This window comes from Argentina silus, assembly GCF_951799395.1.
Source record: "Argentina silus genome assembly, chromosome: 1".
Taxonomy (NCBI): Eukaryota; Metazoa; Chordata; class Actinopteri; order Argentiniformes; family Argentinidae; genus Argentina; species Argentina silus.
Genome location: NC_139655.1, coordinates 7,389,435 through 7,407,473, shown reverse-complemented (window position 1 = coordinate 7,407,473; position 18,039 = coordinate 7,389,435). Strand labels below are relative to the sequence as shown.

The following is an 18,039-nucleotide window of genomic DNA, read 5'->3' as shown; positions in this document are numbered from 1 at the left end:
ACACTGGTCTTTCTGTGTTTTCAGAGGCAAATTGGGGCCCAGAGTAACTTATGGCCATATTAGTGGCATGACGACATGACAGGTCACAGACAAGAGGTTTGACACATGCAGGTATGATGCTGGCACCATAACAATAAGAGCTGTGCCACCGGTAGGGTGACGGGTGGTGTGGACATGTAATGGGTGATGTCAGTAAAGGTGATAGACATGGGTATCCTACTGACCACCTCTCGGGGTAGCAGGGAGTCCTCCTGGCGTATGACGAGCAGACCCACAGTCCCTCCCATGGGCGTGGCACGCAGCAGTGCCACCACCTCCTCCTGAGTCTTCCCATTCAGATCCACCCCATTCACCTGTAGAGAGACACACAGCCAAGGGGCACAGGGAAGGGCACACCATGTTATACTTGGGCCAGGGGGTTTTCCTACCTATGTGACCTTGTCAGGAAAAAAAACCCTCATCAATCATATCCTGCTCCAGTCTGTAGTATCTAATCAATACCTTGGATACACAGAACACTACAGTTGGCCCCCGCTACATACTACAACGTATTGTACTACCTGTAGATGCATGCACTGTTGCAGCATGTCAGCATATTAGCATACACAGTCCTGCTGTTTTCCCTTCATTGTAAAGCAACTTTGGACCTTGGTGTGATAATAAAAGTGATTTCTATGATGTCCATGTTATTTTTCTTGCACTCTTGGCAGTTCAACCCCCATTGTTTAGTAATGAAAAGTCCAAGGTGGATGTGTTGTCTGTATAGGGGGCCCTGTGTCAGCATACCGATGAGAAAATTGTGAACTTGTGAACCTCTGCACTGACTGACAACTGGCAGAAGATCATGCAGGTGTTCCATTTAACATAACATACAGCTGGTACGTCCTCATGAGACTTCAAATGTTCTCTATATCGACAAAATAATACCCCCAGAGTATAAAACATGGATACTACGGGTGTGACAGATTCATGGAAGGAGAAAGTTCCAATGAAAGAGTAGAAGAGGCACATCCTGAATGATGGATTGAGAGCAATTGTACATAACAAAATAGGACAATGAAGAGATTGTAGGTGTCATGGGTAAGGTAGTGATATCAAAGCTGTCCCCCCTCACCTCCTGCAGCCGGTCGCCTGCCTTCAGTTGGCCATCTTCAATGGCAGCCCCTCGAGCGAGGATGTTCTTTACATAGATGGGGGCACTGCCACCGATCGGGATGTCTCGGGATGTGATACTGAACCCGAGACCCTCTGGACCTGAAGCGACAAAATAGCATGGCAAACATGAACTGTCTGTCTGTGTGCGGGAGAACTTCCTATGCTCTCTTTTATTATCTGGAAGCACAACATCAGGAACCAATATGGAAGGACTGCATCAAATTATAGCTTTGACCATGGCCTGAACCGACTGTAGTTAATAAGTGATCCCATCACATTGCTTTGCTTGGTCTTGTATTGGTGAAACCATGAAAGGGTCCCTTTAGGGTGTTGTCCTAAAACTCCATGTACCAATTGTATGTATGAAATCTGGACATTTCTAAATATAAGTCAAATCTATAAACCAAAATTGAATGTTTGTGATGAGTGAATATGGACAATTCAACCACAGTTTGAGACACACTTATATTTAACACGGGTTGCGGTCTGGAATATAATAAGGAGTAAGAGTTTGTGATTTGAAGCAAGCTACAACATGCAGTGCTCTGTATAATTCTCTCTCATCTATCAATGAAGGCATTAGACAGTCATAGCAGCTGGCGGTGAGGTAGGGGTATCCATTGCCTTTTCTCCCAACTCAGATTTAGTTTATTTTCATACACATATATAAGACAAAATTAAGTTTACTGCAGACAACACCACTAAATCTTCATAGAAAACTATGTTAAGGGTTCAGGCACCGGCTCTGTAAATCTGTTTGCTCTGAGTTCTGAATATGACCTTCATGGAGAACCAAATGAATATGAATTGCCAGACAGGGAAGACAGGGAAATGCAATACAAAGCTAAAAAAAAACATAGACTGACCAATCCCTGCATTGCCCAATAAAAGATAAATCAGGCTTTGCAAATGGCAGACATAATATAAGGAATGTCTCTGGTTTCAGAGAGGCATTAACAATAGTTTTATTCAGTAAGATATTTATCCCTGGGCAAAACCTTATTCATTAATATCACTAACCCAAAAACACTTCCTGACACTAGCATGTGATTAGTATTCATGTTGAAGAGGTTGCTCATTTCACAGGGCTGTCATTCACTCAAACACTGTCTGATCACTCATCATGACCTATTTTTCTCCTGTCTCGCTGACGCTGGTTGTGTTTATGCGGCAGAAGAACAAAGATGAAGCAGAAACACTAAACTGCAACTTTGTATCTACTCCATATGAGAGGTATTCTGGGAAACAGGGGCAGAGCAACATTTTTGTTGCGAACAAAAATGTGTCTAAAAAAGTTGAGTCATTGAAGATAATTAATGTTAATTAAATGTATGTTCTCTGGTTTAAATAGAGCTCTAAACTCTAGGTAATTATGTCCTATCCATGATAGGATGATAACCTGTCGCATCCTTTACAGATCACACTGGTTCTACCAAGAGAACTGTTGAATTTGCACCATGAACAATATATGTGATTACATATGATTTAGAGCTCGGCATATCAGAGTTAGAACAGGACAAACTGTGCAGACATTCCTTCTCTTCCTGTATTGACCGTCTCCTCTGGATCTCAGGGTTTAGTTTCATTCAGGCCCATGAAGGCTACCGAATGTACCTTTCCTCTGGCCTGCAAACAGTCCAATTACCGGAATCAAAGTCCTTCCCATTCGAAGATCGCATCGTTAATGGTCTCCAATCAGGCAATTAGCAGAATGCATCTCTAATAGCCCTGCAGTAATTAACCACTGCACTGACGTCTTTATTTTGGGTAATAGAGCGTAATAAAAGCAATTGTATCTCTTTTTGGATTAGTCTGAATCCCCGTTCCAATAAGCCAATTAAATAGCAAACATGAGGAGAAGCAGCACATTAAAATGAGTCTTAATAGGGTGCGTATGTCCTTTCGGCTGCATTATTTGATTAAGGCACTCTTGCTAATTTCTCCGCCAGGAACAGACTGCTACTACCACGGCTGCTGCTGTCCCTCACATCAGGCTGTTTAGCAGGAGTCAAGTCAATATACACAAAACTAGTCAATAAACACTGGACACATAGGATATATTCTCTTGATGACTCATGAGCATATCTACAAATTGGTTGAGAATCTGTCAAAACTGTGTTTCATCTGATGGGTCATTACTTTAAAGTAAAATCTTACTATAGGCGTAATCGTTTCCAATTTGTCTTCATGTACATTTTCAACAACTTACATAAACTTACAAGTGAGACATGTTCATTTCAACACTGGAACAGTTAAAATAATCTGAGAAATACATTCTGACACTTGGATAACAGCATTATTTGAGAATTATGGGGGTTGTGTTGAGTTAAAACATGAACCAGTCTGCCTAGTGCAAATAAACCAAACTACTGGCAGTGGGTTCTAGTTGGATATGAACCAAGAGTAATTTGGTGAGGCCTTGCTGTTCAAATGACAGCTAGCGCTGGGTAAAGGGTGCTGAAGCAGGTCCACCACACTAACTAACCCTCGGAATAATAACCAGAATACCAAACTTTCAACATTGCCATGAACAAATCCTTCAGATGTGTGTGAACATATTGCAGAGAGAAGTGACTGTGTTCCCTGAGAGCACGTTGCTTTTAGCCTACGCTGCTGCCCTCGCGTGCTATTCCCTGAAGCTCGGTCTACGCCTCGTGCCAACTTTCAGCGCTCAACATCTGCTCCATCAGAAAACACGCAGAGCGAGAGAGAGAAAAAAAGAGAGAGTGAGTGAGAGAGAGAGAGAGAGAGAGAGAGAGAGAGAGAGAGAGAGAGCGAGTGAGTGCCTCCAGCCAAGTCACCTCACTATTGGTTAATTTCTCAACTAACTCTTCTTCCATTCAGAGTCAGACAGTGAAGGGAGTGGAAGGCTGGATGTTAACCTAATAGCATCATGCACAGTGTTCCTCATGGGTACAGGAGTGCTGTCCAAATGCCAGGCTGGCAAACACACACACACACACACACACACACACACACACACAGCTGCTTAATAAAAGCTGGGTGAACATGCCCCTTGCTTCAGAAAGTGGGCTCAAAGGAATTTCTAGCATGTCAGAACGCTACAGTAGGTAAGTGTTAAAAATAATCATACTGCCATCACAGAGGTGGGCTAACTCAATGGTACTGCTGCGGCAGACACGAACTGTGAAGATGTGTGAAGTGCTGCTGAAAGCCACCACAGGGTGGTGACAAGAGCTATGAAAGATATCTCCTATATTTGGAAAAATCTAGCTGATTAGATCGCAGAGTGGACATTTTTTAGACATCAAGTTATCTTACACCACCACCTACACCATGTAGCCTATTTCAAATTAGATTGTGGTCATATTTTTACAGGCCAAAAACCGGGAGAAACAGGCCCGAATTATAACAACTGCGGTCACGCACAGTCAATAAAAATGACTGACATTGCAGAAAATTACGGCACGCTACCGTCGCTCAATCATGAACCTTTTAACCTCTGACCTACTGTATGTCAAACACAAACACACACAAAAAGCAATAAGCAGTGTGTGAGAACATACGTAACACAGTTGGTGTTGGAGATAACATGTTAATTTTTGATGGCGGAGGTCTTTTCAATTAAACATGGCGAGGAGCGAGACAGTGCTGCGGAGCTCTTCCAATCTTTAATTTCAGTCATTTGCACAGATGTGCAGCTCTAGGGTTTGTTGTTGGGAGTTAATTGTGTCTTTATGGTTCACCTCTCCAACCGTGAAACCTAATAGAAATGAATGCATGCACTGATGAAGAGGGCTTTACTTTCTCTTTTAACATGCTGTGAAAAGTGTGATTACTACACTTGGGAGAATTATATGGAAAGGAAAACTTAAAGACAGAAAGATAGAGAGGTGTCGAGAGTAAGGCAGAGGTAAAGGGGGAAGAGAGAGAATGTGTGCTGTGTATGTATGTATGTAGTATGTATGTGTGTATATATGAATGTATCGCTGTAGTTAAGCGTCATACATCCTACACACCTCATTCTAGGATCCATCTTTTGAAGTCTGTCACACTCGACGATCATTGGAGGATGGGGACATGTGTGTGTGTGTGTGTGTGTGTGTGTGTGTGTGTGTGTGTGTGTGTGTGTGTGTGTGTGCGCATCTTTCCTCTATAGAGAGTGCTGTGAAATGCTAGGATGCCGCTGTGATGCAGAACAAATGGGATTTGGGCCTGTACGCTGGATAGACAGTCCCTGACAATGAAATATGTACTCTTTGAAGTCCTAACTGTGTTAGTTACACAACACTCGACTCAACTTCAGCAATGATAAGGGATGGACATTTGAGAGATTTCATCTCTTATTGAAGTGAATGAAAGTAATGTTGAAAGACCATATTTGTCTATACACAGCTCGAGTCATGTAATTTGAGTGTTTTGCTATTTGCTGTCTTCTAAAGTAACAAAGACTAAAGTCTGTACCTTTCTTTAGCTGGATGGTGCATCTTCGACCCTGTCTTTTGAAGTAGCCAGAGGAAGGATTGGCACTGACTTTCCTCTGCAGGGATGCAGAAGGGGCGTGGGAGTTCTGGACCGTGGGATCATCATTGTGAGGTAACGTGGGGTTGTGATGCCCCTGTTCTTGTTGTGGTTGGGCCAGATGGCCGTCGTGGTTTTTGTTGAGGTTGGGGTTCAGTCCTGATCGGGACATCCTCTGTGGGGTGTGGTCCAACCCAACGACCATGCTGCCCCTGTCCCCGGGCTGGGGGTGGTCCGGCCCTGGGTTTAACCTGCCCCTCCCACAGGGGGGACTCAGCTCGCTCTGGGAGAGCTGCTCGTACTGGTCCTTCAAGGCTGCTGGTACCACGTGGAATAGGATGACAGGAGAACGCATGGCCTGTCTGAACATGTTCTGAGCTCTGAAGGAGGAGAGAGGTCATCAAAACAAACCATTACACAAACCATACAACTTGATAAGAGCATGAGATAATGTACTGTTATGGCAGCTTGTGGGACTAATAATGTACATAGATAGGAAGCCATAGAGAGGTAGAACAGATAGAGGTCATAAGGTCAACCATGGGTTATTAGAGGCTTATAGCAGTGAAGCAGTTGAAACCAAGCCAAATTTAGAGATTACATGAACTGTTAGCTGTCTGCCATTACCATGACAGTGTAGCCTCAGGAGGAGTGATAGATAAGCATTAGCATGGTGATGTTAACATAGGAAAGATTGAGAGCTAGTCAACATCATGATTTAGATTTAATTAATAGGTAATATCATACAGTGCATTCGGAAAGTATTCAGACCCCTTAACTTTCCACATTTTGTTATGTTACAGCCTTATTCTAAAATGGATTCAGGTGCCAAACTTCAAGCGGGTTGTCATGTGGTTTTTACTGAGCAGTGGCTTCTGTCTGGCCACTCCACCATAAAGGCCTGATTGGTGGAGTGCTGCAGAGATGGTTGTCCTTCTGGAAGGTTCTCCCATCTCCACAAAAGAGCTCTGTCAGAGTGACCAATGGGTTCTTGGTCACCTCCCTGACGATGGCCCTTCTCCCCCTATTGCTCAGTTTGGCCAGGCAGCCAGCTCTAGGAAGAGTATTGGTGGTTCCAAACTTCTTCCATTTAAGAATGATGGAGGCTACTGTGTACTGGTCTTGGGGACCTTCAATACTGCAGACAATTGTTTGTACCCTTCCCCAGATCTGTGCCTCGACACAATCCTGTCTCAGAGGTCTATGGACAATTCTTTCGATCTCATGGCCTGGTTTTTGCTCTGACATGCACTGTCAACTGTGGGACCTTATGGTGGGACAGGTGTGTGCCATTCCAAATCATGTCCAATCAATTGAATTTACCACAGGTGGACTCCAATCAAGTCATAGAAACATCTCAAGGATAATCAATGGAAACAGGATGCATTTATTTTTAATAAATTAGCAAACATTTCTAAAAACCTGTTTTGGCTTTGTCATTATGGGGTATTGTGTGTAGATTAATGAGGGAAAACAAATGAATTGAATCCATTTTAGAATAAGGCTGTAACATAACAAAATGTGGAAAAAGTGAAGGGGTCTGAATATTTTCCTAATGCACTGTATGTACTGTATGTCGTATGAGTGTGTGTGTGTGTATGGAATGAGGTCATGAGTGAACTGTTCACTACACAGCAAAAATAATAAAAACAATAGTGATGGAACATGCAGTTCATTCAAGATAATGTGGTTGCAGTCTCAAAAAACAAAGACTACTCTCCTTACACACTCAGAAGTCTGTACTTCAGATCAAGTCTTATATTAGTTTGGAAACAAATAACAAGACATGGAGCTTTTTTTTTCTTCTCCCAGGGCACAGGCATTGTTTAGTCCTGAGCTCCGGCGGCACTTAGCATATAGATAGTCTGGCCTAGAGCGCCCCGTCCTGCAGTATAAGAGGATAAGGGCCTTGGGTGGAGGGATAGGATTCCAACAATCCTACCTTGTGTTCCCAGCCCTCCATTATCACGCCTGTGATACCACACTGAACCCGTCCAAATGAGTTATTGACAATCGCTAAGCTGCTTCCGCCATAATAAACAACACTTTGTAGCGGTTTCACCTCGCGGTGCAACGCAGAGACACTCTTTGGGATTTGGTCCCTCATTCTTATGGTAATTTTCCAAAATCACGTAAACAGCAGACTATGGAGTAATGAGCGGCACGGTGACACTCCAGTAATCAGCCACCACCCGGGTCTGATTGAATAATAAATTACCCCATCAACGCATCATTACATTTAGTTAGATTAACCACCTCAAAATATTTATCCATGCAAAACAATCCAATGAGATTAGAATATCACTTTGAATTATCTCTGTACGGTGCACAATCAAAGAGAAAGAGAGAGAGAGGGCAACGTTATTTCTCCTGCTGCTAATTTCCTTTGTGAGTCATATCAGAGCGGCTTCAAGCTTGTGGATGCCAGGCAGAGCCGTGCGTGGAGCGATACAAAACATTGCTCCCTTGTGGATTTTGTTTGCAAAGCACACATAAGCCTCTTTCACAGCAGATAGGGCTGCCAGGTGCTGGGATGTTTACTAATGACAAAAGCATCACAATTTACAATTGCAAACACTTAATTGAGTGGCCAAGTGTAGATGATAAAATTAACATAAGGTACATACAATAGTTTTTAGTTTAGTTAAAGCTGCACCAGACTGCTTCTAATTCTTGCCAGGTTTATGTATCTAGAAGAGTGTATCTAGAAGAGGGTATATGTCGTCTTGATATCCCATTGTGTCAGAGCTGTACAGTACCATGCTTGACTAGGGAAGACCCACAGTATCTGTAGTCTCTCCTCCATATGTACCCACTGCCCTACGGCAGGAAACCCAGTGGGCACTTTCAAAAACCCAGCCAGGCCTCATCCTCAAACAGCTGAGCATGAGAGCTTCATCCCAGACTAGTATCCCTACATCCCATCAGAAACAATAATCACAGCCATTTCCTCCAACGCTAAACCACGCAGGAGATACCTAATAGAGTGGATATAACCCGGGCCACCTCTGCATGCTGTATGAGTCCGGATCAGAGCCTGGATGAGATGCAATCTATTTCTCATCCGTGACACACAGCACAGAGCACAGATATGACTTTATACAGTAGGTGTGTGTGTGTGTGTGTGTGAGTGTGTGTGTGTGTGTGGGGGGGGTGGGGGGGGGGGGTGGGGGCAGACCCAGCCTTATATCTTCATTCCACTTTAGGAAATGAAGAGTAGCTATAAATCAATAGAACAGAGGAAGGTGAGGCTCTGGTGCTAAAGTGTGTAAGCTTGTTTGGCTCAGAGGGCTAGATGGTGTTATGAAGGACTATGGGTCATGAGGACTTTATGAAGCTCACAGAGGGCACACTGCATGCCAGTCACGTTGTCTCTTGTTGTTTGTAATGAATCTGAAAGTAATGACTGTACGTAATTCCCACAGCCAATGCATTTTTGTAAGTCTGACATTAGAAAGCGTCTCGTTTTGAATAAATAGGGCAAGATTATAAAAGGGCTTAATAATAGACTGTTCTAGGGTGGGGTTCTCAGTCCTAAAGACCCATAGACTGTAGATCATGTGTGGAATGTAGTTTAGTTCAGAGGTATCACAACGAGTTATCACAGACGTCGGTAGGTGTAGTATGAATGTGAGCTGTCAGTCTTAAAATAAACTTGTACAACACATTGGAATCACAAAGTGAGAGAGAGAGAGAGAAAGAGATGTTGGTGATTCTGAGGGGACAAGAAGAGAAAGTTAGGAGAGTTTGTAAGGAAGGCCAGGTAAAGGATGAGTCAGACCCAGTCAGTCCCATCTCTGTGAGGCAGAGGGCTTACTGTTCAAATCGGATGTTGCGCAGATCCCCGTTATTAATCCGGACGATACAGTCGTTCTCCTGGAACAGACTCTCCTGCTCGGCTTTGCCCCCTCTCTCCAGGCGATTTACTAACAACCCCAGGGTCCTAGAACATTCAAACCACATGTTACAGTCAGTCAACAACACACACACACACACACACACACACACACACACACACAAACACCAGGCCTGAACCATACTTATTGTTCTGCAATTACACTTGTCCTCTGCATCATTGTGTTTGAAATGTGGTGATTGTCAGGTGGATGTAAGTAATAGCAAAATGGCAGGGCATAGCAAAATAACTAAAAAAAAAACCAAAAGGGTTAAGATTATTATTTAAATTAAGGCATGTATTAGTCAGAAGCAACCTATTGAAATAAATGCTCTTCCTGAAACATGCATAGTAGCTCTGTTGAGGTGGTTTCATCAGTCCTTCCTCAGTATCCCCACATCAGTATCATAATTGCAATTGATTACTGACACCAACATAAACTTCATAATCTTTAACGATGAGGGAAGTTGAGATAGGACTTGTTTGACTCCTGACAGAAATGCTGTTGTTTCAAATATTCAGCTCCGTCCCTCTTCCCTGTGAAGGACATCTCACTGGTAATCCAGACTTTCAGAATGATCATCTTATGGCTTCAGAGAAGGCGCTGTTGCTTTGGCCAGGGCTTAACAAGTGAGCAGGCAGCGCTGTTATAAATACCTAGCCAGCTACACAGCCTGCCGTCTCAGCAATCCCAAACAGCCAACCTTTACCTTCCAAAACCTGCTAAATAAATACATCAGAAAGCTCCTTGGGGCTTTGGTGTAGCCTCCGGATCACCGGTAGTAGCACATACATGCAAAGAGATCTGATTCACACACAGACAGCACAACTCCAACTCCCCATCTCATTGGGAGTGGCAGCAGGTATTCTGAGCTCAGACTTTTGTTGTCCTTGCCACATCTGATGGAAAGTTTTAAGTCTGAGCTCCAGAGAAATACCAAAGCTAAAAAAAACTTGTGAAATAGAGTCTAAAGACGATTGAATATTAAGTGGGATTCATTTTTGATTTACATTTTCTATGGTATTTCTGATACAAAATAGTTACATCAGTGCCCACGGACATTGGAGGGTGAAATACTATGTAAAATTAAGTATTTCGTGGAACAAAAACAGCAGCAAGCAATGAGTAATTTAAATAAAAGGTCATTTCTCCAGACAAGGCAAATTCAAAGAGCTGTTCAGCGTTTCAGCCGAAGAGGGTGCGAACCCTCCTCAGATCATTAGTTTAATTGCCTGTATAACATGGACATGCTCAGCCACACCACAAACTCATCTCGCTCCTCAATGGGGGTAAATGACACAATACTAACTTGAAATTAAGTGGTACAAAAGACCTTTCTCTGTGCTGGCCTTCATAAGTTGTCTGAAGTGGGAGAGAGCAGACAGTAATTATGGCTGGTGCAGAGGCAGGCACAACTGTTCTTTATCTTCATAAATGTTGACAGTCTAAACAGAACATGGAGATTTGATCTGGACGACACAGTCTAGCCACTGATCTGAGGCCAGCATTGGCCCGGTGCTTTAGGGCTTTAAACCCAAGCAGAGCTTTTACTGATCTGTATTCAGTATAGTGGCTGTGGTGATTAGGGATAATACAGTGCTTTTCAGTGCTTTCATAGAGTTACAGATTTCATAAAAGTGCCTTCATTAAGATGAATCCATTGCCACTCTCTGTCTCTCTCTTGCATACAACAGAAGACTTCCTTCTTCTTTTTTTTTTGTTGCTAAGATTCAGATTTTCTTGCAAATATTAAAATCTTGGTCATCCCAGAGTACTTGTGTGTCTACAGTAAGTGATAGAGTGTGCAAGGGACTTGTTGAACCCATTCATCAGCTACTACAGCGTCTTTTCCTGATGTATGGAAATGAGTCAGGAGACACAGCTAGAAGGAAACCACCTGTTCCCATCTACTGACTTTAATTGAATAATAATGCAATCAGTATCCATTTATGCACTGCAATTATGTCTGCAGCTTGTTTACAGTTCACACTGGTCATGGAATGAGATCTCATTACTGAACGAATGCATGTGTGTGTGTGTGTGTGTGTGTGTGTGTGTGTGTGTGTGTGTGTGTGTGTGTGTGTGAGTGTGTGTGTGTGTGTGAGAGAGAGTGTGAGAATGAGTGAGAGAGAGAGAGAATATGTGTGTGTGTGTGTGTGTGTGTGTGTGTGTGTGTGTGTGTGTGTGTGTGTGTGTGTGTGTGTGTGTGTGTGTGTGTGTGTGTGTGTGTGTGTGTGTGAGAGAGAGAGTGTGAGAATGAGTGAGAGAGAGAGAGTATGCGTGTGTGTGTGTGTGTGTGTGTGTGTGTGTGTGTGTGTGTGTGTGTGTGGTGTGCTACACAGATAAAAAGAGCCAGTGGCAGTGCAATGGCAGCAGACACTGTGAGTGTCTTGTCTGAAACCGGACGTCTGACCCCAGTGCTCCTCGTCTAGACAATAATGAGACGGCTCACTGTGGCTAATGTCTGTTGTCCTGGAGGAAAAGCTGAGGAGGCCATTAACATGATCTGACTAGCAAGCCTTCCTGTCTCATCAGTCTGTATAGTGGTAATTGAAGGCTTTGATAGTCATTAGTAAACATCTTAACTGAGAGATGATACAGAATTAAGAGGCCATGCAGAACATACATGATATGTGAACATCTATGGAGACGTAACCCAGGGTGACAGGGTGAATGGGTTCAACAACCAAACAAACAGGAAAACAAAGAACAAACGGAAAAATGATGTAATGTTTTGTTAAGAGTGTGTCATACATCAATATTCCATCTCCCTTTACTAAGTCCAATGGCCTGTGATGCAGCTGAGCATCACCGGCTCCATAACTGAAGGTCAAACACATTCATAATTCATAACATCAGCACAATTCTATGGGACTATCCTATTGTTAAAGACCTAAGAGAAACATACTGAATAGAATGACACAACAATCTTCGATGACACAAAGCCCATTTAATTTCCTTGATTTGGGGTTTCACCTCTTCTCCCAGTGTTCATTTCACTCTGCATTCGTCTGACCTTGGTGGTGTGCCAATCCATTGGACCGTGTTATAAATGAGCTTTTAGTTTGATTGCATTTTCCATTTCCTGTGTTTCTGAATATACTCTAAATTCTGATATATTCAGCATCCTGCTCTTGTCATCACTATTCTTCATTGTGAGAAAAGAGTCTCAGTTGTGGGACATGTTGATTTTTACCCACTGTGTCACCTTCATGCCTGAGGACTGACGAGGCCCTTTGTGTCCTGTGGATAGAACTCTGAACAAAGGAACGCACCAACAGAACACAGACCTTGCAGAGCCTGCAGAGCCTGCAGTCAAGAACAAACCACTTTCATCTTATTAATTTCTATTGGGTCCTTGGAGCTGTAAAATATCACTCACATAGGCCAGGGCCAGAAAACGAAAAGAGGGGATGAAAAAAATGGAGGCAAAGGAAATCACTCACAAGAGAGCAATGGAGATAACATAAGAGAACATAAGTAAAAGAGCAAACAGAGATTTAAGGACATATTGACATATTGAGGATTTGAGGACATATTGAGGACTTGAGGACATATTGGAACAGGTGGACTAGGCGTTAACGAGGCAAGCTGGCTAATAGCATACACTGACATGAAAGCTGCTTTACCTGCTGTCCTGCGCACTGACAGGCACTATGTGAATCCCCAGAGGGCCGCCGCCATTGGACACCTCTACCGGCTTTACCATGTCCCTGTGGGACAATGATGAATGAGGCAGGGGGTGAAAGGGAGGAAGGAACACATGCATGAATAAAACAGAAGAGGAACCAAAAAAAGAAAGAACAACAACAAAAAAGGCGAGCAAATAAAAAAAGAAAAAAAAAGAAAACACAAAACAGGATAACATGACAAGTCTAGGGATGGATCCCTGAGCTAGGAGATGCTACTGCCTTCAACAGAGATGGCTCAGGCCTTTTCTCACACAGAGTCATCCATTACACAGTCAACCATGTGGACCTGGGGGTCGATTAGAGACCCAAATAGAGACTCCAATTAAGTGATTAGGATCAGATCCTGTCTATGCAGTAACCTATCCCAGATTAATTGAATATGTGTGATGGGAAAGTATTCCATCCCTGCAGATAAAGCTGTAAGAGTGGAGTCAAATAAATGAGACAAATAGTCAGTGGTAAATCACATGAAGATGATGATGATGATGATGATGATGATGATGGATACATGCATTGTGTGTAATGCAGTCTTTTAAAACACTGTAGTGTAGAGACTGTAGTGATGACTGAAATGAATGAATACTGAATGGTAAGCTTGTTATAAGAGATGGTCCTAATACTGGACGGGAGCTGGGTGAGTCCATTCTCCCAAGGCGGGGGTGTTAACTTACTCAAGAGATAACACAGGTGAGTGTTCCACACAGGAGTCTGCCCTTCCCACAGGCTCTATCCTTCCATTTCTCCCCTCCTCCTTTCCCCTCTGTTCTTCTTCCTCCTCCTCCTCCTGTAGAGAGAAAAAAGATTGGATCAAAAAGCACAAGGTGAAACAGGGTACATAATCAAAGACTCTACACCTCTGGCAGAGGACCTGGGCTGAGTGTATGTCTGTCTGTCTGTCTGTCTGTCTGTCTGTCTGTCTGTCTGCATCACATCCTCCTCTTTCCTCTCTTCTTTTTTTTAATCCAATTACCTGTAGAGAGAAGTAATGGCCACTGGTTTAAATCAAGGAGGACTGTTAACGTTGGACAGTCTAGGGCTCTGTGACATCAGAACAAAAAAAAACACAAAAAAAAACACAAAGTGGCCGTAATCGATTACTCATACTCAATCAATCAGGGCTGGGTGGAGCCGGGTTGCCAGGTCTTACGGTAATCTGATCAAGTAAAGGCAGGATGGAGCAGGGTCATTTGTTTCTTTCACTCTGTTCATTTAATTTTGCCTTCTCCTGGGCCATTAGCCATTACCTCCCTGCCTCTGTTTACAGACATGCAGTACTCACAAAGAGACAGCGGCGCACCAAGCTGCCGTCTCAGAGAGAGAGGAGGTTCTTACACTGTACTTAGTGGAGATAGAAGCCTTGGTATGTATTGAATTTATTTGAAATGTGTTGACATATACAATAGTGTTACCAGTAGACTAAGATTACAACAGACACATTATTCTCAAGGATTCACCACCTATTCACAACGGATTCATAGTCTTGAGTTAAATGGTGAGATATGCATCGTGAAGATTCTGCGTCACCAATCTCTATGGTATAATGTCATTCCGGGAGGTGGCGGGTTAGTGTCTAGACACACATGGAGAAGGCTCTGAAATGGTTTGTTAGGCACTAATATTAATATGTCGGCTGCCTCACCCCTCACCTCCCCTTCTTGCTGAAATGTCAGGCTCATCTAAATAAGCACTTTCTGCCTCAATATGGAAATGCATTCAGCCCTTTCAGAGTGGGAACCTCGGCGACACGCTGGGGTGGAGCTGGGAGACTCTGTTCTTATGTATTTATTTCCGAAGTGGAGGGAGACTGACATAGGGTCACACAAATTTCATCAGGATACCTTAGGAGGCCCGCCTATGAAAATGAGTCAGTCACCTTTGTCCCCATGCAGGCCCTCGCTCTGCTGTTTTTAATTATATGTCAGGGAGGTCTCAAGTGCCTCATGGCTTTATTCATGTCATTTGTATGAAAAGCAGTACAGTGTGCCTGAAAAGATCTGGCAACCCAATGAATGCTTGAATAAAGAATGTGCAGAGGCTTTGGGAAGAGCGGTGACGGATAGGAAGCATGTGATAACAACAACAAAAAAAAAGAAAAAAGAAAAAGAAAAAATCAGATATCTCAGGTGGAATACATTGACTGGGGAGAAAGGAAAAGTCTAAATGTAAAAAAGAAGAGCATTTGCATAGGGCATGCAGTGAGGGTGAATGTGGTGGGCTCTCGGCTCGCTTCCTTTGACAATGGTAAGACGTCTCCGTAGAGTCGAGGTGGTTCACATTTATCATTACTGACACTGACAAGTAATTAACTTCAATAACAGTTGCTCTCAGCGACAATCTTCAGCCTTGTTTGTTGAGTTACAATTGTGTATGACATGAATGCATCTCACTACAGAGCATCTCTATTCAACAGAAGGCCTGTCTAGCTGAGCAATGACGGGGGAGAGAGAGGGCACAATGGGGGAGATCTCAGCGATTAGCTCTCATCAGAGCAAAGAGGTGAGGAGATGCTGTATTTCTATTCAAGACTCATAACAGTGAGGGTTTTGAAAGAGAACGATTAGGAGAGAAAGAGGGAGAGGGAGAGGGAGAGGGAGAGGGAGAGGGAGAAAGAGTAGAGATATAGTCCCCTGAGGTTAGCCAGTGACTGAGTGACTCAGAATCAGTGTGTCACTCTACCCTTGTCACCAAGGGCAAACAGGAAGCCACACGCTAGCTGCCAGCCCCTGTTCTATTGTCCATCTCTGTCTCGGTGCCAGTGCTAAGCACTTAAGTGACAGGGGAGGTAAGCCACTGACTAACGAGAAGTATCTCAGTCCCTCACCCCCTCTCTCTGTCTCGCACTCCCTCTCCTCCCTCTCCATCTCGTTCCCTTGAGCGCAGTTGGCCAGATGATCCGTTCCTGGTCAGAGGAGCCAGAAGATGGGCGGTTCCGTAGCGTTACCAGCGGGGGGGAAGCTTCACTTTTTGGCTCTCCCTCTTGGCCCAGTCCCTGGCTGCAGACGTGGCAGAGCGGAGGGCCTGAGACCACATCTCTCAACACGTGTGGGGGATGGCTGTGTGTGCACACGGGACTGGGACAGGGCCAAGAACCTCTCCAACAATGATAGGAAGCCAGGGGTTAGGAGCCTGGCAATCAGACAGCCAATGAATTAGATTATTGAAGCAGATACGATTGGCAGATTGGGAGGGACCGTAAAGTGCAGAGCGCTGTTTCTTTTCACGGATTGAGTGGACAGGGAAATGGAGGGGGACTGAGAGGGAGGGGGGATGAAGCAGCTGCTGGGTCAGAGACAGACCCTCAAAACACATGCATGCACACACACACACACACACACACACACACACACACACACACACACACACACACATCCACCCCTGTAGGAGGGTTGGAGTAAGGGTGTGCGACGATGACCTGTCACCTTCTATTAGACCCCACACTGAAGGACACCTAAAGTATGTGCTGTCTCGACGGGCACGCACGCGCGCGTCATGGTGTCATGCTGTTGCCATAGGCGACAGGAACGGAGGCTGTCCCTCCTGAGCTGTAGGTTGGTGTCAAGGGCTTTACATGGACAAGGTCAAAGGTCAGAGTGTAACACACTAACTGACAACTTAATGTGTGCTACATGCCGTCATCCCTGACAATGTCACACATTGTCATACAATAGCCATCTGTGTAGTAGTACAACGGGGGCCAAAAAGCATGCTTTATAAATATAAATAGTGGTGGTACTGTAAAAGTCCAGCAGAAAAAATAGGGAAACAAGACATTCAGCTAGGGCATTAGCACAATGATCGTTGAAATATTTACTAAAGACTTCCCTCATAACAGCCTATCTAAAAATATGGTGCGGTAATGTATTTATACTAGCTGACATATGCCCACAAACAAACACTGGAAAGGGCCAAATGAAACAAATGCTTCGGCGTGTGAAAACAAACCCTTTAAGTGTGATGGCGAAATCCAGACTTGAGAGAAAAACAGAGGCTTTTCTCTCATTCAAGAAGGTCAAGGCCAATAACTGTATCCTCATTGTGTGATTGAGCTAATGCATTTACACTGAAGACAAAAAAGCCAGATGATGCCAAATAGGACTCTTGTAACATGGTGTCACCATAGCACACAAAGACAGACTTTACAAAGAGGAGCAGCTGGCAAGTCCTCATGTTCCTATTACTGCTCCCTTGACCTATCAGGGATTACAGTCACACATCACAATCTGAGACATCTTTAGCCATTGAGCCCACAGTAATAAACTAAGAGGATGGGTCTCAGAAACCTAAGGCATTTTTTTTATCATTGAATTACATGACCATGTAATTCTTCCAGGTTTGTAAAACACATCATTTATACAGCCAAGCTTCAAAACTATAGTCACTGGTAGTTCAACAATCTGTTGATTTCAAAAGAAGTCAGCCTGGTCATAACTTGGTCAAATTCAACATATGTGGATTGTGGACTGTACAAAAGCCCATTCTCCTCAGAGCAAACAGCCATTAGCCCAAATTAGACCTCAAAATGGCACTGTGATTAGATTGAACATGACTGCTGCCGCCCATGTCCTTAATTCTTCCTTCTGACTTAGGTCATTTGAATTTGCCACCTTAATTACCCCATTAAAAACAGTCTATGAATCAACCTAGCTTACATTATGAGACACTTATTTACATTTATGTTGGTTAAAGGAATGTTAAAAGGGCAAAAACCAGAACCGATGTCATTTGTAGACAAAGAGATGGTCCTTATAATGTAATTTATGTTACTGCTCTCTTGTTTTCTCTCTGGCAATTATGGTTGGTTGGTGAATGGGAGG

At 43.6% G+C, this 18,039-nt stretch overlaps 1 protein-coding gene across 2 annotated transcripts in view; it reads right to left on the bottom strand.

Moving 5' to 3' along the window:
* Positions 1 to 18,039, bottom strand: part of pard3aa (par-3 family cell polarity regulator alpha, a) — a 284,249-nt gene that overhangs the window by 137,639 nt on the left and 128,571 nt on the right. For both annotated transcript variants that reach the window (XM_083668312.1, XM_083668313.1), the window contains exons 6-11: positions 13,897 to 14,009; positions 13,163 to 13,246; positions 9,455 to 9,580; positions 5,581 to 6,017; positions 1,115 to 1,254; positions 225 to 353 (exon numbers count right to left, since the gene is read on the bottom strand). In XM_083668312.1, the coding sequence (XP_083524438.1) occupies positions 225 to 353; positions 1,115 to 1,254; positions 5,581 to 6,017; positions 9,455 to 9,580; positions 13,163 to 13,246; positions 13,897 to 14,009 (1,029 nt within the window). The remainder of the gene's footprint in view (positions 1 to 224; positions 354 to 1,114; positions 1,255 to 5,580; positions 6,018 to 9,454; positions 9,581 to 13,162; positions 13,247 to 13,896; positions 14,010 to 18,039) is intronic.